General features: G+C 34.8%; 2 protein-coding genes across 2 annotated transcripts; one reads left to right on the forward strand and one right to left on the reverse strand.

The window, feature by feature from the left end:
• The first annotated feature begins 133 nt into the window (after window positions 1–133).
• Window positions 134–1,547, forward strand: LOC112775504 (rhomboid-like protein 19). The gene is made up of 4 exons (XM_025819142.3): window positions 134–469; window positions 563–765; window positions 869–1,006; window positions 1,355–1,547. The coding sequence occupies exons 1-4, from the start codon at window positions 368–370 to the stop codon at window positions 1,440–1,442; spliced, it is 531 nt and encodes a 176-aa protein (XP_025674927.1). The 5' UTR covers window positions 134–367; the 3' UTR covers window positions 1,443–1,547.
• Window positions 1,548–2,501: 954 nt separating this feature from the next.
• Window positions 2,502–5,696, reverse strand: LOC112777449 (uncharacterized). Its single transcript, XM_025821820.3, has 6 exons — window positions 4,911–5,696; window positions 4,540–4,567; window positions 3,378–3,608; window positions 3,108–3,171; window positions 2,968–3,027; window positions 2,502–2,825 (listed from the first exon to the last, which is right to left on the reverse strand). The coding sequence occupies exons 1-6, from the start codon at window positions 5,054–5,056 to the stop codon at window positions 2,770–2,772; spliced, it is 585 nt and encodes a 194-aa protein (XP_025677605.1). The 5' UTR covers window positions 5,057–5,696; the 3' UTR covers window positions 2,502–2,769.
• Between the last annotated feature and the right edge of the window lie 18,049 nt (window positions 5,697–23,745).

Genomic DNA, 23,745 nt, shown 5'->3' on the forward strand with positions numbered 1-23,745 from the left:
CTGGGATGATATTTTCTGTTAGTTGCTCATACTATTATCGAACTTATTTTGTTCTTGTAAGATTTTCCACTTCTCCACACTTACACTGCATTTAGACTCTCGATTTTTTTGTTAGAAGCTAAATAGACTGTTTGAAGCTTGATTACGTAGTCTCTTTTAGGTTCAACATTTAGAAGACCATCCTTCCAGCAGTATTCATTAAGCAGAAAATTGAAATTGTGAAATAAGATTATTTTTGTAGGTCCTTCAGGTCTTGAAGTTTCTTTATATAAATATGCTGTCTGCTGCATTATGTAAGACATTCTGTGTACTATTTGCTCCTTGATCCATTTCTGTAGATCTAATACCCTTGCAATGTTCTAGTTATATGCCACTTTCTGGATTTCATGGGGTAATATCCGGTTTGTTGGTCGGCATCAAGCAAATCATACCAGATCAAGAACTTCCAGCCCTTAAGATAAAAATGAAGGTTTGTTATTCTAAACCTGTTCCTTTGGTTATAATGCATTGCTTTCCAGCAACATCAGTTTTATGTAAATGCCCCACTTCCATTTCTATTCAGTGGTTGCCGTCTATCAATGTATTGTGTTCTATTGCTACGAGCTTCTTCACGCTGGAGGCAATGTCATATCTTCCAGCTATAATATTTGGCACATACATGAGCTGGATTTACCTTAGATACTGGCAGAGGAAATCAGAAACAAAGTATAGGGGTGACCCAAGCGAGGATTTTGCATTCTCTACATTTTTCCCCGAGATTTTAAGGTAAATTAGAGTTATATTTTGACCATCATATATGATAAATTATAAGTTCCTTAGTCTTAGTCTCAGCAACCTCTGATCATCTATATCTTTTGCTTCCTTGTAGGCCAGTTATAGACCCTATTGCATCAATATTTCATCGAATGCTATGTGGAAGATCCAGTGCATCTAATGATGCTCAAGGCTACTCCCTAGGAGCTGAACCTTTGCCGGGTTCTGACTCCATTGAGGCAACTAGGAGACGGTAATCTCACAATGCTTTGATTTAGTTCAAATTTTCTTAGTTGTGTATAAGAAAAAAGGACAAACAAATGCACAAGATTCTCACTTAGTGAATTTCTGAGGAGGGTAGATGTACACAGCTTTACCCTTGTAAGCACAGATGCTTACAGGATCTGCCTTTAAATTCTGGCTGTAATGTATTGCTTGCTAGTAAAATTATTCAAGCTAGAAGAGAAGAGAAAAAGCTGTGAGAAGCACTGTTTATTTGTTTTAGACTTTTAGTCAATTTCAGAAGTTAATTGCAGTCATTAGTGTAGTAACTAAACTAGGTGAAAAATCTCATAACTGCGAGTGTTGTTGTTTCTTGTAGGGAAAGAGGCGCAAGAGCACTGGAAGAAAGGTTGGCTGCTGCAAAGAGTGCAGGAGAGTTGCCAACAGATGCTGCACAAAATGTATGAATTGTTAGCTATTTTTGTAAATTCTGAATAGTTCGGCGAAATGAAGCTATCGAAATTGTTAATGTTCCAGAGCTGTTAAAGTAATGAAAAACATTTTTGTGATTTCGTCCGTGTCCTTGAGCAAGATTCTTAATGTGCATTTTTGGCTTGGACTGATATTTTCATGAAACTTTAAAGTTTCTCTTTGTTGTGCATTTTCCAAATTAAATATGTAAAAAAGTGGTGTATTTATTTCCTCACATAAAGAATTCAAAAGTAACTTGATTATTCAACTGCTTGAAAGGTTTGAATCTCGTTAGTTATCAATCCAATGTTTTATTGTTTTGAAGAATGGTTGTTCGGAAACTATGAAATATAAAATGTGGCGCCAAAGTTGTATACTTTATCCCAAGCAAGAGTTGCTACATATCCACAATTTGAGATATATTCATAGTATGAAATATTAGTAACTTGATTTTAACTTTGCAAATTAGTTATTAGTGAAATATAAGTCACAAAATTGGCGGAGACCCCCAACAAATATTAAAGAGAATTATGTTAGAGCCTTAAAGGCAAGAATTTATTGGCAAAGCTTTTCCTTTTTAAAGTTTGTCTATTGAAAGATTAAAAGAAACAATATAAAGAGTTATCTTTGTCATAATTGATTAATAAGAATTTAAGACCTATATGAAAACTTACTAATCAATATATATTAAAGGTTTAATTACTCTGTTGGTCTTTATAATTTTATTGAATTATCAATTAAATTTCTATATTTTTTTTTTCTTTTCAATTGGGTCTCTATACCATATTAGATTTTGTAATTAAATCTCTGCCGTTAAAAAAATATTAAAATTCACAAAATATTCTGTTAAGCAAAATAAATATGCCTAATACTTGAATAAATATTCTATTTTGTATTAATTCTAATGTTTTTGTGACGGCAGAAACTTAATTATAAAATCTAATATGGTACAAGGACTCAATTGAAAAGAAAAAAGTATAAAAACTGAATTAAAAACTCGATAAAACTATAAAGACCAGCAGAGTAATTAAACCGATATTCAAACATGAGGTTAATTGTTCTACGACCACCCAAAAAAGAGAATATTACATTTAAGAAAATATAATTCCAAGGTGCCATTGTATGTATCATTCCACTTTGGTCATTAAATTTTTACATCTATTATACAGAAAATCATCAAATCACAAAATCATCAAATCACATTCATAGGACACCCGAACTTCCATAGTTTCAGGATACAATATCAAAGCAAATTGAAAAAATAAAATGCCAAATTTATCGGCTTCATAGTTTTTCTTCAAGCTATGAATCTGTATGTATCAGTCATCTTTCAAGTGCTTCTCCAGCAAAATATTGTTTGTGAATCATTCTCCTGCAATCTGCATAAAACATATCCAATTGGCCCCAATTACAAATGCATTCAACAAAACTCAACATATACTCTAATAAAGCATAACTTAGGAGCAACAATAATAACAAACAATTAAAAGTTTAATGTTGGGAGTTTAAATTGTGTTCAACCTTCCTTATCATTCCAAAGTGCTGCAGCATAGTTGTTTAGAGGACTCTCCAGGTTAGGTTCTGTCATTCAAAAGTTAACTGCTCAGCCAAGCAACAAATTTCAATGTGAATGCAAAACTTGAATAGGGAGAATAACAGACCTTCCAACAGACTTTGAATTGATAGAAGAATAGTTCTGCAATCATAAGCTGAAGACCACTTGTCCTACAGAAGAGAAAAAATATAACATTCATTAGCTGAGAGATTGAGATTGGTTCGAAACATTAAACGATCTTTGTATGGAGATGCAACAAAAGCTGACATTTTTTTTCCTCTTTATATATATGCAGCATGTATCCAGGCATCCATAATAAAAAAATGGTAGATCCAAATCCTTGGAGCCAAATCTGGATCTTCAAGTTAATGAATACCTGAAGGATATCAAGACAAATGTTGCCAAAGTGGTCAACATTTGGATGAAAGCACATCGACTCGAACTTCACTTGAGGCGGCTTAAAAGGATATTCCAGGGGAAAACGTAGGGAGAGTTTATAAGATAAACCCTCGTATAGAGTTCCTTTTCCACCTTCAATTGTGCCAATCCATGTAAAAATGCTCTCACCATCAGGAAAAGCAGATACTCCGAGATCACCTCCACTCATCTGCAAGTAAAAATAACCATCAACATTATAGTGCTTGTGAGACGATGATAACAAATTAAGTGAGTATAAGACGATGGCAAGCATAACAGGTTGGTTTCTTAAAAAGATCCAAGGATATCCAGCAGCATATTTTACACAATTTCCCACCCTATTATAGATGCTGATTTAAAAAGCTAAACACAATTTCAAACAATCAATTACATCTATAGCACTATGCCACTATCAATATTCAATAGCATTAAGATTGAATTACAGAAGTTAGCTATTGTTTCCACGGGAATATGTATAGGCTTTTGAAGCATATTCTAAGAAACTGAGAATAGCTGACAACAGCATATTTTACATTACTTCCCACCTTAGTAGGTTGATTTATAAAAGGAAAAATAATACACAGAATTTTAACAAGTCAGAATATAGCACTAAAACCTGATTATTTTTTTCATTGTATGGATCAACACTTATTGAATGAAAACAGGATGTGGATAAATAGAATGAACACCAAAAATCATGAATATGTAAATACCTGAAAGTCACTATACTTTTTTTGTTCTTAAAGTTTTCAAAAAAGGGAAAGGGTACTGATATAGGAAGCTAACAATCACCCCCCCCCCCCCTTTTTTTTTTTCCTTTTTTTTTTGTTTTGCTGCAACTGTCACATGTTTTACTCAACAATGGCATGTATCACCCTAAGTCCTAATATATTTCACAACCAAATTAAGCATTCTTGTAGCCCTATACTGCACCTGCAGTCACATGCACCATAAGTTTATACTAGCAACTGGAGAATCAACACAAATTGCATATGGATCAATTCTATAACCGATTCCTTCTTCTGATTAATATTTAAAGTGGGAAAAGAAAGAAAGAAAGAAAGAAAGAAAGAAAGAAAAGACCAATCCCCAATAAATAAATCAAGCAAAATGAGATATACCATGAGAGCCATTAATTCCTTCTGGAGTCTGCAAAAATCAAAACAAACAAAAACCATTAAAATTCAAAAACAATACATATGAAAAACACTAAATATAGAAACTATATATATTAAGTACGAGTATAATATTCATGCGTCAATTTCATACGTGAATAGTTAAAACTCCAAACAAAATTTAAATCCGAATCCACTTTCCATAAAGAAGACATTCAAAAGCACCACCAAATTACAGTTTCTTTTCTTTTCCTTTTTCCAATTTGATTAGGAAAAAGTACAAATCTTCAAAGATTTCTCGTCTTTTCCAGAGAATCAAACAGTAATAAGACTTAAGAAAGAGAGGACAAAGAACTCATCAACTGATTCTAATAAACCTTTGCGACACGGAGGTGGTATCAACGGGTTGAGGAGAACCGAGAGGCTTCTTTGACGGTGGCACGGCGGAACTCGGACGATGGCGATTCGGCGGCGGCGAAGCGGCGGACGGGTTCTCGGCGGCGGAGTTGGACCGCACCTCCATGGATTCTGGCGGCGGCGATGACGGAGTCCGAATAGGAGTGGGGAAAAGATTAACGGCTGAGATTTAATCAACGGAGGCAGAACAAAAAGAAAAAAAAAAAGAAAAAGAGAGAAAATTTTTCTTTTTTCTCTTCTGAATGAAACAATAATTTGGTTTGTGGTTGTTGGTTACAGCTTACAACTGCTAGTGTTCCACTGTGTTTAAACCTAATTTATATGTAACTACCCTAATTTAATTTGGATTACTATTTCTTAATTTCTTTGTTGCATTAAATAATGATTAATATTCTGAAATGATTGAAAGGAATCCAACTAGAGAAGTGATAAACTGATAATCATGCAATGATCCAAAAGCATACACGTAAAAAGGAAGGGATAATGGAGTTATAAAATGCTTTCATTATTATAAAGTTTTACAATTATATTTAATTATAGTGTATTTTTTGTTTCTTATTAGGTTGAGACTACTCCTGTGTATCTCTTTTATTCTATATAAGTGTCGTTAAACATCATGATCGAAACTTTTTATTACTCATCAAAAAATAAAAAAATCAAGTTCATCTAATAATATAAACTTTCATTATTGTGTTCAAATTTTTATACACGGACGTGGAAGATAACTCACATTAATGACTTAAATTTAAAGTGGCCTTTGAACTTGCAATCAAATTTCATAGTTGTTCTTAAATTTGTAATGATTTTAATATTATTTTTGAATTTAACAAAAGTAATTCACAATCGTCCTTAAAACATTTTTTAAGAATATTCTTTAACGGTATGATGACGTGAATAAAGAGATGCCACAATAAACAGGTAATAGCTATATATAATGTGGTTATTATCATTATTTAATTCAATTTAGTCTCTGAGATGGTTAATAGTTGTGTCCACCATTAGAAGTCATTCTCTTTCTTTTTCACTGTTCTCCTTCTTCTTTTCTGTCATATCTCCTTCAACCAAAGCAGCATAATCAAATAGGATGAACTCAAATGACACCCATGCAAATCCAATTTAACATCCGATGAATTCCACATCATTACCTCCTCCAAAATCACACAAGAATTCAGTAACTCCTTAAGTCCAGAAACCATTTTTCCTGTCGATTACCTCCTGAATGAGTTGCCATTGTCGATTGAGGAGTTGAATGAGATGCCTGAGCTTCTCATCTTCTTAAGCTAGGAAACCATTTTCATGTGCTTACCATGAGTGCTAAAAGTTGAAAGAACCATATTGGCGCAATCAGTGTCAATCTCAAAGCCATCTCTCTTCATTTGATCTGCAACTCTCTGCAAATCATGGAACAACTCCAACCTCCCATAACTATACATAACGGATTTCAACTCAAAAGTTGAAAGGTCAATCCCTCCACCATTGCCTCTCAAATCCTCAACCAAATCCTCGGCTTCACGAGACTTATCTATTGCACACAAAGACCAAGTAATTTATAGTAGAAAAGAGCAAGCTCTCTATTTCGAGATTCGAGCTTGGAAGTGGCCTCAAAGACCAGAATTTCAACTTCCTTAGAACGACCCAATTAATTAAAAAGCACTGCAAGATCAGAAATAATGGCAGAATTTCAAGTGAACCAGGGAGTTTGGGCGATACATGAATAAAACTGCGAAATTTAGGGGAATTAGAAAATGAAAAAAGAAGAAAAGAGTTTAGAGTTTACGGCACTTACAGAGAGAGCGAGAGAAGAGAGGTGAGATAAGGAGGAGGAAGGAGATAGAAGATGAGAAAACTCTAATAAATATAGATACAAATTATGTATGTAAATTCTGAAAAAATTGGGTACAAATTGTATTGATTCATGTGTACAAAACTCTAATAAATATAGATATAAATTATATATTTGTTGTGTGTAAAATATTTATAAATATAGATACAAATTATTGCTGGTTAAATATTAATAAAAAATAAAAACATTTACTGGTCATATAACATTACTCTTAATTAATTTAATCTCTAAATAATTAATAAAAAAATCCCACGAATATATAACTCACACATCATATTATCATTTTTTTCCAACATTAATTCTTCAACTCTTTCAACCTCCAAGTTCTGAAATGTTGAGAGTGCTATTCCCTCTATTCATAGTAGTTCTGGATATTATCTATAATTTTTTTTTAAGGGTTAAGCTAGTATCACAAATTAATTCACTCCAAGAGTCCAATTCATGGAGTTTTATTATTTTGTTCAAATATGCCAACAGAAAGAGACGTGCTTCCCACGTTTATGTTATCCCCTTTACTTGATTAAAATCCATGTATTCTTATTATTATTAGAAATAAAGAAGAGCAATTCCAAGATAAATAATTCCTATGGCATCATCTAGTAATAAAGTTTAGGATTTAGAATCTGGTCCCCTCTCTTCTTTGGACAAAACTTAGCAATCAAACCCTTCAAACCTTCATTAAATATCCACCCAAACTCTGTTGCTTTGGGCCTGTCCAATCTTGGAGATTTTCACATGAAAAAATAATAAATGAAAAGAAAAAATTATTGAAAAAAAAAAAACACTTATTTTCTATTCTTTTCGACTCGACCATCAAGAAACAGAAGAACAACACACAAGAGCATTCGACATTGTCATCAAGTTCTGAAATAACATAGGGGAAATGAAATGATAGTTCTCAAAAAATAAATTATTAATAAGTTATTATATATTTGTATATAAATATATATAATATTTTATATGTCTTAATATATATTTTATATATAAATAAATATTTTTTAGTATACATATAATACAATTAATACACTAATATTAAAAAAATATATACAAGCTTCACAATCTCAAAAAGATATAAATTGTCTATTAACAAAAATATTTGAAGACATAATTTCACTACAATATTTTTTATTATCATAGTTTTTTTGGTTACGGTAAAAAATTATGATTATAGATCGATTCTCTATAGTCACGATTATTTGTTATGACTTAAAAAAATTTTTGGTTACCGTGATAAAAAAAGTACTCATGGTCATAATTTTTTTAAAAAATGTGTTCTAAAATGATCTATAGTCATGATTTGGGGGTAACCTAAAGGAATTTACAGTCACAGTTTTAAAGAGTGGGCTAAAATAGTTTATGATCACGATTTTTCAAACAATAGTGACCTAAAAGAATCTATAGTCACGGATTTTAGAGATGACCTAAAGGAGTTTATGGTCACGATTTTGAGAAGTGACTTAAAAGAATCTATTATCACGATTTTTTAAAAAAGGGTGACCTAAAAGGGGTCTACGGTCACAGTTTTAGAGGATGACCTAAAAGGTCTATGGTCACGATTTTACAAAAAAGTGACCTAAAAGGAGTCTATGGTCACGGTTTTGGAGAGTGACCTAAAAGTATCTATGGTCACAGTTTTGCAGAGTGACCTAAAAAGGTGTATGGTCATGGTTTTACAAAAAGATGACCTAAAAAAGAGTCTATAGTCACAGTTTTGGGGGTGACCTAAAGAGACCTATGGTCACAATTTTGAAGAGTGACTTAAAAGGGGTCTATAGTCACAGTTTTTGTGGATGACCTAAAGAAGTTTATAGTCACAGTTTTAAAGAGCGACCTAAAAGAGTCTATTATTGTCACGATTTTATAAAAAGATGACTTAAAAGGGGTCTATGATAATGATTTAGGAGGGTGGCCTAAAGGGATCTATAGTCACGGTTATGAAGTGTGACTTAAAGGGTCTATGTAAAAGCGTGACCCAGAGAAATCTATGGTTGCGATTTTAAAGAGTGATCTAAAAAGGTCCATGATTACGATTTTATAAAAATGTGATCTAAAAGGATTTATGACCACAATTTTATTTTGTGACCTAAATGGATTTATTTGATATTAATTTGTAATTTGATAAATAAAAATTTTATGTAATTTTAAAATAATTTTATTAGATTAATTTAGTCATAAATTATTTTAATAAATAAATAAATTTAAATTTATTTATTTTAAATAAATAAATTGTTTTAATCTAACAAATTAATTAAAAAATGTATAAGAAAAATAATAGCAAATGATAAAAAAAAATAAACAGAAATCCCCAATTTTCCCTTCCTTCTATTCGACCCTCTTCTCATTTGTTCCTCTTTCCATCGTCGCATGAAGGTTTGCATTGAGCTCATCTCTCTCTCTCTCTCTCTCTCTCTCTCTCTCTCTCTCTCTCTCTCTCTCTCTCTCTCTCTCTCTCTCTCTCTCTCTCTCTCTCTCTCTCTCTCTCTCTCTCTCTCTCTCTCTCTCTCTCTCTCTCTGAATTTCTTTTGTTGTTGTAAAATTGTTGTGAACATATTTGTCTATTTTATGTAAAAAAAAGTAAGATGCAATCTTTCAAAAAGAGATCAATAATAAAAATGATGGTAAAAAATAAGATGCAAATGAAGAAGATAAACAATAAAGATGATTATCAAAGTAAGATGACAAGAGTTGAAGATGACGGTCAAAACAAGATGCCAACAAAGAAGATAACAACTAAAGTGAAAGCAAAGTATCAAAAAATATCAAAGTCAATGAAAAAGACGATCAAGAAAAGATGCTAATAAAGATGAAAGCCAATGAAAATGAGGATCAAAGAAGAAGCAGACTAGGAAATTATGATTTAGAAACATATCTAACATATAATGCAAATTTTATTATTTAGATGATTTGAATTTATGTATTTTTTAGACTTATTTTGTGATTTTTATAATTATTGGATATGATTATGTTTTAAAAAATAAATTTTAATTTTGAATTGTCTAACAACTGTGATTGTAGGTACGAAAAATAGTAACTATAGAGTAATGGTCACGGTTTTAAAATAGCATGACTATAAATAAACTATGGTCGCGCTAAAACTGTGACTATAAATTAGGCTATGGTTACGGTTTAAAACAGGGGTTACCATAGAGTAAACTATGGTCATACTAAAATCATGATTATAGATTATGCTATAGTCATAGTTTTACAAAAGAATTACCATAGAGTAAGTTACGATCATAATTTTAAAATAGCTAAAACCATAACTATAGATTAGGCTATGGTCACAGTTGTACAGAAGGGTGACCATAGAGTAAGATAGGTCACAATTTTAAAATAGTGTGACTATAGATTAGACTATAGTCACAATTGTATAAAAGGATGACCATAGTCTATGGTCACAGTTTTAAAAGAGCATGACCATAGACCATATATTAAGTTATGATCACGGTTTTATAAAAGGGTGATTATAGAGCAATCTATGGTCACAGTTTTTATACGTGACCATAGAATAACTTATGGTCACGGTTAAAAAACGTAGCCTAAAGTGTCAGAATTTAAATACTACAACCGTGACCATAGATTAAAGAAAATCGTGACCATAGATCTATGGCCATGCCAGAATAGACCATGTTGAAAAACCGTGACCATAATTTAAAAACGATGACCATAAATCTATAATCATCTTTTTCATTAGCTATAGTCACGATTTTTTATAGTGTTTGTGAATCATAAGTAGTCATAATTTATCTTTTTTGTTTATATTCATTAATTATTGTTGAAATAAATATATAATATTAAATATAATAAAAATGTAAGTATAAATATTATATATAAATTATATATATGATAAATTAAATAAAGTAACTTTCTATGATTATTTTTCTAATATTACTCGTCTGTTATATTTTTCTATTAAAAGAAAAGAAACAAGTAATAAAAGGTTTGATGTCAATCTCCATAATTTTTTCCCCCTACTGTTATATTGTATTGCTTATTCTACATAGCATTATTTGTATTTTTACTTTAAGTAAAAGACAAATAGGTCCCTAACCTTTTAAAATGAGGACATTTTCGTTCTTCAAGATTGGAAAATACATTTCGATCCCTCACGTTTTAAAACGCGTGACAATTAGATCCCTCCGTCGAGTGGGACTTCAAAATGACAACGGAACATGCTGACCTGGAAAGGTAGAGTGTTAGGTGTCCGTTTTAGTTGCTGATGTAGATGGAGAACAAATTTTTAATGTGATGGTTTCGGTGGCTAAGAGAAGGGGGGTGAATCTTAGCCCCTTTTTGCTTGCTAACACTTGCTGGATTTAGAGGAGACTTTTCTGTTTTTAGCTCGTCCCTAGCCACGAGACATTTTCATTTTGTCTCGTCACTTGGCACGAGACATTTTTGGTTTTTGTTCCTGTGTAGTAGAAAACAGAAATGGAGTAGGAAAGAAGGAAGATTACACCCAGATATATCCTGGTTCGGCTGCTAAGTGCAGTGCAGCCTACATCCAGTCTCCATCACAACAATGATGGAATTTCACTATAATCAACCTGATTACAAACTGTAAAGTGCTAACCCAACTTACAAGGGGATTCCCACAGAATCATGAAACACAACATAGATGAACAAAGGAACTCTAAGACATCTATGGCTTTTTCTTTTAATTTTGCACTCTCTGCCTTTTTCCGCTCTATGGCTTTTTCATACAAACCTCACTGTTTGCCTTTTTCCATGAGACTCAAGACATGACAAAATTAAACAGAAAAATACAAAACAGAATACATTGAAGGAGAAGAAAATCTGTAAGCTTAGGTAGCTCTGAGAATCCTGTGCCTTGCACTCTCACTGCTTACTTCTAACTCCTTGCTCCAACCAGTGGTTGTTCCCCCTTTTTATAGAAGAGAGAAGCCTCCACACTTGAAGCCAAAAACCCAAGCCAACTTCTTCTTCCTTCAAGAAACCGGTTCGGCCACATAGAGAGAGAAGAGATAACCATGCAAAACCCAACATGCAATTACCTCTAGTCCTTTCTTGATCATCACTCTTCATCAATCCGAGCTCTCCATCCTTGGCTTGCTCTCCAAGATGGATTTCTGGCCCTTGATGCTTCATGATGATGATGACTTCATCTGCTTCAATCTCTGCCTCAACCATCACTTCGCCACTCTAGCTACTTCCTGTGGTGGTTGAGCAGAATCAAAGACAAGCCATACCTCCAAGAATCTCACCTTGTTGGCCGAAATCTTCTTCAACCCTTTTTTGGTATGAAGAAGCCAATATCTTGTCACCATATCTTACCATTCATGGTTGAAGATCTTAGCCACAACATACTTTTCTTTTTTTTTTTCGTGCCATCATCATGATGGTCTTGAGACGTGTTTTTCCTTTCTTTTGGTAGCTCATTTTTGCTTCCATGGTTTCCTGGGTATTGACCAAAAGAAAGAAATAATGAGAGAGAAGAGAGAATCTGAAGAAAAGCAATTCAAAGTGATTAAACAAATTAATTGAAAATAACTTGCTTTTACTTCCCTGGGTGGCGTGTAATGTTAATGCCATCAATCATGTCAATGAAACTTTCTCTCTCATATTTCCCATGCATTTATTAGCTTTACTTAATAAAATTTTGAATTCCACTTCATGATGAGTAAAGAAATTCCGTTGGAAGCAATGGAACTTTGCTTTCTATGCTTAGTGGATTCGGATCATGCATTGGGTCTTGTAACATCAATATTAATTTGGGCTTGTAGGAATAATAACTTCAATTTGGCCCAAATAATATCACAATAATTCAGCCATACTTCTTTGAACATTTTTTGAATCAAAGCTGAATTAGAAATAAAATCACACTTGGGCTTGTAGCAATTATATTTTATTTTCGGCCCAATTATAAAACCTGCAACACAAAATTATTAATTAACATATGTTAGATGAAAATTAAATTAATAATTTTGTAATTAATTATTTTAATAATGTTTAGTCATCACAAATATTAATTTAGAGTTTTCTAAACTCATCAATCTCCCCCTTGATGACAAACATTATTAAAATTGAAATGGAAAGAAATTTAAAGATTTGAGTATAAAGTACTCCCTTTGAAGATTTGAATTTCTCCCCCTTTCTAATTGTCACATGGCTCCCCCTTAATATATGCTGTTTTTACCAAGGGAAGCACTAACCTGTAACAATTTTAATCAAGCTTCAAGTAACAATGTTATTCAACATATTAATTTTGAAAATGTTGAATGCTTGATTTATGAGCAGAATTGGATGATAATCAAAACTCATTTGTTATCAATAAATTGATTTTCTACTCAAACTAAACAAAGTTGTTTAAAAAATTCAAATATTTTCCAGTTAAGATATCAGAGCCATATTATTCAAGTAAGGAAAATATTTTGAATCATATGATCAAATCAAAACATGGCAATTATTTGAAGGAACTGCCAAAAATAAATTTTCAAACCAACATGTTTACCAAGATGAATAAGAATATTTCAATACAAGCATGTTCATCAAGGTAAATCAACAATCAGGCATTCATATGATCAATACAAACATATTGTCAAACATTATTATAAGCCAAATGTCAAGTGCATAACAGCAGTAACCATAGTAAATGCAATAACAACATGCATTCTTTAAACAAGAGAGATCATGAATTTTCAATTTGAAAATTTCATCCCCTGTTTCAGCAAATCCTCCCCTGTTTCATTAGTTCCAATTTCAATTTTGGAAACTATTTTTCCTCCCCCTTTTGGCATCAAGGGGCACCTGCACAAAATATGAATAACATAACAAAATATCCATAATAAAGTAACAAGAGAGTAGCAAAGTATCATAGAGCAGTGAGTATCAAGTCATGCTCCTACAAAAAACAGATTGAGCCTATTGAAGCCAATATCAAATAAAGTAAAGAAAAAGTCATTAATCATCAGAAAGATTGATCTCTGAACCGGAATCATCATCATAATCCCCTGTTCCCATGTCATCATCAAAGCTTTTAATCATGAAACCAACTCTTTCGTGACATTTCTTCCAAGCCCTTTCCTATTCATATTCCAATTTCCGGGCAGCCTTGTGAGATTTACGCATTAACTTGGCCATGTTGCGAAATTCTTTGAGAACTTCCCGAATTGATTGAGTGACATCTGAGGGTTCAGGACGGCTTTCCAGATCGCTGAGAGATGGTTCAGAGGGAACAGACCGCTTGCCTTTCTTACCCGAAACTCCTCCTCCTTTAATCATGGAAATCTTGTTCTCAACAGATTCATTAGACAAATCAACCTTAAAGTACTCAAATATACATGTGAGAAACATGCCATATGGAAGATTAGCCTTTTTAGTACTTTTTACTGCTTCCCACATATGACGTATCATAATATAAGCAAATGAAATTGGGGTGGAAGTAATGAGAGCAAAAAGGATAATAGAATCAGAAACTGTTACTCTATGATGAGAACCACTTTGAGGAGTGAGGATATGAGTGATGATGCGGTGCAATAGAGAGTTCTCCGGGCCGAGGGATTTGTGAGTTGGGATTAATCCATCTAGTCCAGAGAGGTTTGCACAGATGTGTTGCAAGACAGCTTATTGTGTAACTCCCACTTGATCATCCCATTTATCAACCATGTAGACTTTTGGTCCTTCATCTTCATACCCAAAAGCAGCACCTATGGTTTGAGGAGTAAGGGTTATGTAAACACGCTTGATGTAAGAGTGGATTGAGCTATCAATCAAACGCATGTTTGCATAAAATTCCCGAACCAGCCCCGGGTAAACCAGTTTCTGAATATGAACCAGAGGGGTCCATTTCAGAGCATCAAACAGAGAAGAAAAGTTGATTCCTTTGGTGGCCAGATTTTCAAGATTCATCAAGTAAGAGGGGCAGAGATGGCGTTTCAGCAGGACTTCTTTGTGAAATTCATAGAATGCACATGAGTAGAACCTAGAGGGATCAAAATGGGAATGAGGCTTGTGAAACTTGTTCTTGAATTCGAGTGACTCCAAATTCGCAGGTTCATTAGTATCATGCAACACAAAGCTTTTCTGCCTCTTTTGAGAGCTCCTTGCATGTGGGGTGGATCTTTTCGGCGATGATTGAGGGGGCGAGGTGTGAGACTCGTCTTCATCTTCTTCAACACTAGGTTCCTTGGCCTTTCCAGATTTGCCTCTCCCTGACGTTTTCTTGGCAACAACCTTACGGCGCATGGTTTCGGTTCTTTTAGAAGGAGGTGAGTGAGTAGAAGATGAGGTAGAATGGAGATGGATATGTGTATGGGTTGGAGGTGATGAAAAAGGTGGGTTTTTAGGAATGGGGGTTCGGCTACTTCTCCTAAGTGCAGTTTTCTTTTTCATGGTAGGAGAAATGAAGAGGTTGAATATGAAGGGTGAGTGCCGAATGAGAGGGGGTGGAAGGAGGTTAGTGGTGCAATAAATGAGGATTGGAGAGAGAGAGATGATGGGAGGTTAATGACCATAATGGCGCGGTTATTATCCAAATGGGAGTTTTAAAAAAGTGATAAAGAGGGAGTTTTCCTTGAATCAAGGGATTTAGTTGGAAGGAGAAGATATGATTTGACAACATACTTCTTCCAACAAGATTTGAAAAGACAATCCAAGGGATTTTGTGATTTTATTTTTCAAAGAGGGAATAACTAACTAAACTGCCATGGTGGGGTCAGGAATTATTAGGTGGGGCCCATGAGAATTTAAATCTGCGTTGCCTCCCCCTTGATCATAGCTCCTCCATCAAGCTTGCGTTTTTATCTCGTTCAAACCTACGAGACAAAACTGAACAGAGTTAAAAATTCACAAATTTTCAATGAAACTTAAATCAAACATTCCCAAACTTTTTCTCAAGGTGCAGAATCTGTCTTCACAGAGAGGTTTTGTAAAAATATCAGCAATTTGGTCTTCAGATTTTACAAATTGAATATCAATAGTTCCCTTTTGCACATGTTCTCTAATGAAATGATATTTAATTTCAATGTGCTTTGTTCTTGAGTGTAAAACGGGATTTTTAGAAATGTTTATAGTACTCATATTATCACAAAATAAGGGTATACTATTGATTTTTAATTTGTAATCTTCTAATTGTGTTTTTAACCAAATTAATTGAGTGCAACATGCAGATGCGGAAATGTATTCTGCTTCAGCTGTGGATAAAGCCACTATAGCTTGCTTTTTGCTTGACCACATATTTAGTGAGCTTCCAAGGAAGCAACACATGCCGGATGTGCTTCGTCTATCCACTCTATCTCCCGCAAAATCTGCATCACAAAACCCTACTGCACAAAAGTCATCAGATTTAGGATACCATAATCCATAATCACAAGTTCCCTTAATATATCTAATGATGCGCTTAACAGCCATGAGATGGGATTCTTTTGGGTGAGATTGGAACCTTGAACATACACCCACACTTTGGACAATGTCCGGTCTAGAGGAGGTAAGGTACATGAGAGAACTTATCATTCCCCTATACCTTGTTTCATCCACATCTTGACCATCATCATCCTTTTCAAGTTTTGTGTTGGGATGCATTGGTGTACCCATTGCTTTGGAATTTTCTAGGCCAAACTTTTTAATAAGTTCTTTTGCATACTTTTCTTGGTAAATAAAAATACCACTAGGAGTTTGTTTAATTTGGAGGCCAAGAAAGAAAGTAAGCTCTCCCATTAAACTCATTTCAAACTCACTAGTCATGAGTTTTCCAAACTCTTCACACAAGGAAATGTTGGCCGATTCAAATACAATGTCATCAACATAAACTCGAACAAGGAGTATATCATCATTAGATGCTTTAATAAATAAAGTAGTGTCGGTGGTACCCCTTTGAAATTGATTTTCCAACAAGAAGGCACTAAGCCTTTCATACCAAGCTCTTGTAGCTTGTCTAAGACCATAAAGAGCCTTAGTTAATTTGAAAACATGATTTGAAAACTCTTTTTGTTCAAAACCGGGGGGTTGTGCCACATACACTTATCTATCAATAAAGCCATTAAGGAAAGCACACTTAACATCCATTTGAAACATTTTGAAACCTTTATGGGCGGCATAGGCAAGAAGCAATCTAATTGCTTCCATTCTAGCTACCGGAGCAAAAGACTCATCAAAATCTATACCCTCTTCTTGATCGTAACCTTGGGCCACTAATCTAGCCTTGTTACGAACAACTTGTCCATCCTCACCAAGTTTATTTTTAAATACCCACTTAGTACCGGTAACTTTCTTACCATCCGGATGAGGTACTAGTGTCCAAACCTCATTCTTGTCAAATTGAGCAAGCTCTTCTTGCATTGCTTTAACCCATGATGGATCTTCAAGAGCTTGTTTGACATTGTTGGGCTCCATTTGTGACAAGAAAGCAAAGTTGCTAGGTTCGGTTTACCTTTTGGTGGAGGATCTTGTTGTTACACCATGAGAGGGATCTCCAATGATGAAGTCATGAGGATAACCCCTCATAGACTTCCATTCTCTAGGCTTTCGGACAGGTGTAGAGCTTTGATGAACTTCTGGTAGTCTCTCTGTTTCAGTTGCCCGTGCCTGCTCAGGAGACAAAATGGAAATATCTCCTCCAATCTGACGAGACAAAACTGGGCTGACAGATTCTTCAATTTGCATAGATTTGGGATTTTCTTTATTTGTTCCAGCCTCTTCACAATCTGAATCAATATCCTTCACAATACTGGGAATTAAGTTAGAATCACAAAAAGTAACATGTATGGATTCCTCTATTGCCCTATGCTCCTTGAGATAAACTCTATAGGCCTTGCTTGTGGTGGAATATCCAACAAACATTCCTTCATATGATTTTGGATCAAATTTTCCAAGATTTTCTTTATTGTTAAGTACAAAACATTTGCATCCAAAAACATGAAAATACTTAAGATTTGGAGGGGTTCCTTTCCATAGCTCATATGGTGTTTTCTTTAACCCTTTTCTAATGATTGTTCTATTCAAAATATAACATGCTGTGTTCACAGCTTCAGCCCATAAGAATTTAGGAATTTCATTCTCACATAGCATAGCCCTAGTCATCTCTTGAAGGCTTCTATTCCTTCTTTTAACCATCCCATTTTGTTGGGGGGTTCTAGGGCATGAAAAATTATGAGAAATCCCTAAGTCATCACAGAATTTTTCAAAATCTTGATTTTCAAATTCTCTTCCATGATCACTTCTCAAATGGACAATTTTCAAATCATTTTCATTTTGAATTTTCTTACAAAGGGTGGAAAAAGCATGAAAAGCATCATTCTTATGAGCAAGGAAAAGTACCCAACCAAATCTAGAGTAATCATCTACCACCACAAGACCATAATGTTTACCTCCTAAACTTTGAGTTCTAGTAGGACCAAAAAGATCAATATGCAACATTTTCAATGGCCGTTTGGTTGAAATTCCATCTTTTGATTTAAAAGATGATTTTACTTGTTTGCCCAATTGACAAGCGTCACAAGTAAGATCCTTATCAAACTTAATGTTTGGAATTCCTCTAACCAAGTTTCTTTTGACTAGCTTAGAAATTTGATACATGCTAGCATGTCCCAACTTTCTATGCCAAAGCCATTTTTCAGATTCAAAAGATGTAAAGCATGTTACATTTTGTTCCTTTAAATCCTCAAGAGTTAATCCATACACATTGTTGCATCTTTTAGCTTCAAGAAGAACATTCCCAGTTTTCTCACACACAACTAAACAAACAAATTTCTTAAAAATAACTTCAAACCCCAAATTACAAAGTTGACTAACACTAAGTAAATTATGTTTCAAGCCATGTACAAGGAGAACATCATTTATACAAGATGAGAAATTTTTACCCACTTTTCCAACAGCCACAATTTTTCCTTTTGCATCATCACCGAAAGTGACAAGCTCTCCATCATATTCATCAAGCTTTATGAAGAAGGTTGTCTTTCCGGTCATATGCCTAGAGCATCCGCTGTCCATATACCACATATTTTCCTTTCTTTTGGATGTTAGGCACACCTACAAAACAAGCTTAAGTAACCTTAGGTATCCAAATCTTTTTGGATCCTTTTACGTTAAACCATCTTCTATGTCCTAAGCCATTGTAATCAAAAACAATTTTATAAACCTTGTCACCGATCATTCTTTCACCGAAAAAGCACTGAATGGGAAAGTGTCCATTCCGATTGCATAGTCTACAAAATCTTGGAGTTGCTGTTTTGTTAAAGTAGGTGGGATCTTGAAATCTTGTATCATTAGAAGATGAAGCAATATTTTCAAAATGTGATTTTTCAGATTTATGGAACCCCAACCCAGCTTTATCATAAAGAGGTTTTTGACTAGCCAAAATGTGATTCAGACTTTCGGAACTTTGGGTGAATTTAGCTAAGTCTTCCTTAAGTCTTTTAACCTCTTTAAGCAACTCTTCATTTTGCTTAAAGCAATCCACATATGCAAGAACAGAATGGTTACTTTCACAGCTTCTAACTTGGGCTCTTAACTGCTTATTCTCTTCAACAAGATCACAAGCAGTTTCGGCCTCTCTCACTTTTTCTTTTAGAAAACTGTTTTCAGCCTTAAGAATGATGTTTTGTTGTTCAAGTTCTTGATTTTCCAGCAAAAAACATCTTATTTTTTCAGAGAGGTGGTCTATCATAAGATGAAGATCTTCAGTGTTAGGGTTATGAAAGACTACCTGATCTATGTGGTCTGCCATGAGACATGTTTGTGACTTGGTCTCGGTTTCTTCATCATCATCATCAGAGTCATTCTCCAGGTCTTCCCATGTGGCCATCAGTCCTTTCTTCTTTCCTCTTTTCGGCTTTTCCTCCTTCTTCAGCTTGGGACAATCAGATTTGAAATGCCCCAATTCCTTACAATTGTAGCAAGTTACTTTGCTAAGATCTTTTTTCATTCTCCTTGTGCTGCTGCCTTTGCCTCTGAGCTTAGCCATTTTCCTGAATTTTTTTGCAAATAACACAAACTCATTTTCAGAAGAGTTATCACTGGATTCATCATCTAGAGGGTTAGTCACAGAAGAAAATGCAATTCCTTTCTTTTTTGTATCTTTTTTCAAATAGGTATTTTCAAAAGCAAGAAGATTTCCTCTCAAATCATCAAGTGTCATGGAGTCTAAGCTACTGCTCTCAGAAATAATTAAAGCTTTAGTTTCCCATTCTTTTGTGAGACATCTCAACACTCTTCTCACTAGCACAGAATCAGAATGAGTAATTCCCAGAGCATCTAAGCCAACAATGATAGCATTGAACCGTTCGAACAGTTCATCAATGGACTCTCCTTCCTTCATTGCAAACATTTCATACTCTCTATTCAACATGTCTGTCCGAGTCTTCTTTACAATGGTGGTTCCTTCATGGGTGATTTGCAATTTGTCCCAGATTTCCTTTGCCGTTGTGCATCTTGATACCCGTCGGTACTTCTCGAAGCTTATAGCACAGTTGAGCAGATTTATTGCCTTGGCATTTAACTCTACCTTCTTCCTATCTTCTTCTGTCCATCTTGCTTCAGGTTTGAGAGAAACAACTCCTTCGGCACTTGTAACAGTTGGATATTGTGGTCCTTCCAAGATGATTTTCCATAGTCTGTAATACACTGCTTGTACAAATATCTTCATCCTCTCCTTCCAATAGGTATAATTTTTCCCATTGAAAAGAGGGGGTCTGTTGCTTGATTGACCTTCAGTTAGATTATAAGACACCACATTTGCGCCACTGTTTTCTGCCATGAGGATCTTTGCTCCAAGCTGCAAAGCTTGATCTCTTTGAGACCAAGCTCTGATACCAATTGATGGTTTCAGTGGCTAAGAGAAGGGGGGGTTGAATCTTAGCCCCTTTTTGCTTGCTAACACTTGCTGGATTTAGAGGAGACTTTTCTGTTTTTAGCTCGTCCCTAGCCACGAGACATTTTCATTTTGTCTCGTCACTTGGCACGAGACATTTTTGGTTTTTGCTCCTGTGTAGTAGAAAACAGAAATGGAGTAGGAAAGAAGGAAGATTACACCCAGATATATCCTGGTTCGGCTGCTAAGTGTAATGCAGCCTACATCCAGTCTCCATCACAACAATGATGGAATTTCACTATAATCAACCTGATTACAAACTGTAAAGTGCTAACCCAACTTACAAGGGGATTCCCACAGAATCATGAAACACAACATAGATGAACAAAGGAACTCTAAGATATCTATGGCTTTTTCTTTTAATTTTGCACTCTCTGCCTTTTTTCGCTCTATGACTTTTTCATACAAACCTCACTGTTTGCCTTTTTCCATGAGACTCAAGACATGACAAAATTAAACAGAAAAATATAAAACAGAATACATTGAAGGAAGGAGAAGAAAATCTGTAAGCTTAGGTAGCTCTGAGAATCCTGTGCCTTGCACTCTCAGTGCTTACTTCTAACTCCTTGCTCCAACCAGTGGTTGTTCCCCCTTTTTATAGAAGAGAGAAGCCTCCACACTTGAAGCCAAAAACCCAAGCCAACTTCTTCTTCCTTCAAGAAACCGGTTCGGCCACATAGAGAGAGAAGAGATAACCATGCAAAACCCAACATGCAATTACCTCTAGTCCTTTCTTGATCATCACTCTTCATCAATCCAAGCTCTCCATCATTGGCTTGCTCTCCAAGATGGATTTCTGGCCCTTGATGCTTCATGATGATGATGACTTCATCTGCTTCAATCTCTGCCTCAACCATCACTTCGCCACTCTAGCTACTTCCTGTGGTGGTTGAGCAGAATCAAAGACAAGCCATGCCTCCAAGAATCTCACCTTGCTGGCCGAAATCTTCTTCAACCCTTTTTTGGTATGAAGAAGCCAATATCTTGTCACCATATCTTACCATTCATGGTTGAAGATCTTAGCCACAGCATACTTTTCTTTTTCTTTTTCGTGCCATCATCATGATGGTCTTGAGACGTGTTTTTCCTTTCTTTTGGTAGCTCATTTTTGCTTCTATAGTTTCCTGGGTATTGACCAAAAGAAAGAAAGAATGAGAGAGAAGAGAGAATCTGAAGAAAAGCAATTCAAAGTGATTAAACAAATTAATTGAAAATAACTTGCTTTTACTTCCCTGAGTGGCGTGTAATGTTAATGCCATCAATCATGTCAATGAAGCTTTCTCTCTCATATTTCCCATGCATTTATTAGCTTTACTTAATAAAATTTTGAATTCCACTTCATGATGAGTAAAGAAATTCCGTTGGAAGCAATGGAACTTTGCTTTCTATGCTTAGTGGATTCGGATCATGCATTGGGTCTTGTAGCATCAATATTAATTTGGGCTTGTAGGAATAATAACTTCAATTTGGCCCAAATAATATCACAATAATTCAGCCATACTTCTTTGAACATTTTTTGAATCAAAGCTGAATTAGAAATAAAATCACACTTGGGCTTGTAGCAATTATATTTTATTTTCGGCCCAATTATAAAACCTGCAACACAAAATTATTAATTAACATATGTTAGATGAAAATTAAATTAATAATTTTGTAATTAATTATTTTAATAATGTTTAGTCATCACAAATATTAATTTAGAGTTTTCCAAACTCATCATAATGGACAAATTAGTCCTTGATGCCTAACATTTTGCCTCTGCCATGCGAGTTTCTACTCAAAGACCCTCCTACTCTCCTCATTTTGATTATTCTGAAACTTGTTCATAGCTTGCTCCTATTGATTCAAAACCTCCATTTCATTATACAAATTCTTAGTGTTACTAACATATCTATCCATCTTTCTCACCATACCTTCCATATGCTTAACCAAGAACCCTAATTCATTGACATCTATGACCCCACTCACAATGTCACCATACACATGCTCAAATCCCTACAATGCAGGAACAAAACACTTCTTCCCTAACCATATTTATGTAAGACTATATATATAAACACTAGCACTAAAATGAAGGCCTAAATTTGAGAGTTTTAAACTAATTCTAATCCTAACACATACAGTAATACCTCAAGGCTTTTTCGAGAGAAGCAGCAACCTTATACGTGTATGTATCGCCTGTGCAATACCATAAAAAATTGCATTCTAAGAATTAAGTCACTATTTTCTGGGAGCACAAATGTTAGAGATCATTCGATATATCAAAAACATCATCCAGATGCTTGAAATTGACCTTGAAATATACACACAAACACACTAAACTGGGACCACTAAATACACAAATTGTTAATTTGCCATCACCGTCTTGGTCTGGTTGAAGTGGTATATTCGAACATGGCACATACATATAAGGCAACCAACTGAGAAGAAGCCGACATCAATCTAACCAATATCCTTTTCCGGAGCTTGGTCGAACAAGAACCTTGAGGTAGCCATGTCACCAGCCTTTGCATAGCCATCAATCATAATCGTGAAAGAAGCAACACTCTTTTCCGGCATAGCATCAAGCACTACCCTAGCATTGCCCAAATCCCCCACCTTCACAAAATTCCATATCATCGCATTCCATGATGCCTGACAAACCCCAATTTGACGGTTTATTTTGCATTGAATTTAGAGTATTTTGATAACCTTTTGTCACATTTAGCCTAGGAATTAGCATGATTTTGTTATCTCTCCCATGTTTGTGCTTAAGTGTAAAAACATGCTCTTTAAGCCTTATTTTGATGAATTCTAGTTCTTCTTTGATTCCATAAGATGCCTTGATGTGTTTACTAGTAATTCCAGGATTGAAATAGGCTAGGCATGGATCAAAGGAAGCAAGGAAGGAAGCATACAAGTGGAGAGAAGCATAAAAAGGCAAAGAAGCAAAGTCAGCCATGCACGCGCACGCGCACAAGGCGCTCGCGCGCACATCGCAGAATTAGCCAGGGACGCGCACGCGTACCGTGCGCGCACGCGTCGATGAGGGCACATGACCTCACTAATGCAACACGTGCCTGGCGATTTGAGAGGGTTTCTGAACCCATTTTTGGCGCCAAATTGCTAAGGGAAAGGAATAAAAGGA

This window comes from Arachis hypogaea, chromosome 19 (assembly GCF_003086295.3).
Source record: "Arachis hypogaea cultivar Tifrunner chromosome 19, arahy.Tifrunner.gnm2.J5K5, whole genome shotgun sequence".
NCBI lineage: Eukaryota > Viridiplantae > Streptophyta > Magnoliopsida > Fabales > Fabaceae > Arachis > Arachis hypogaea.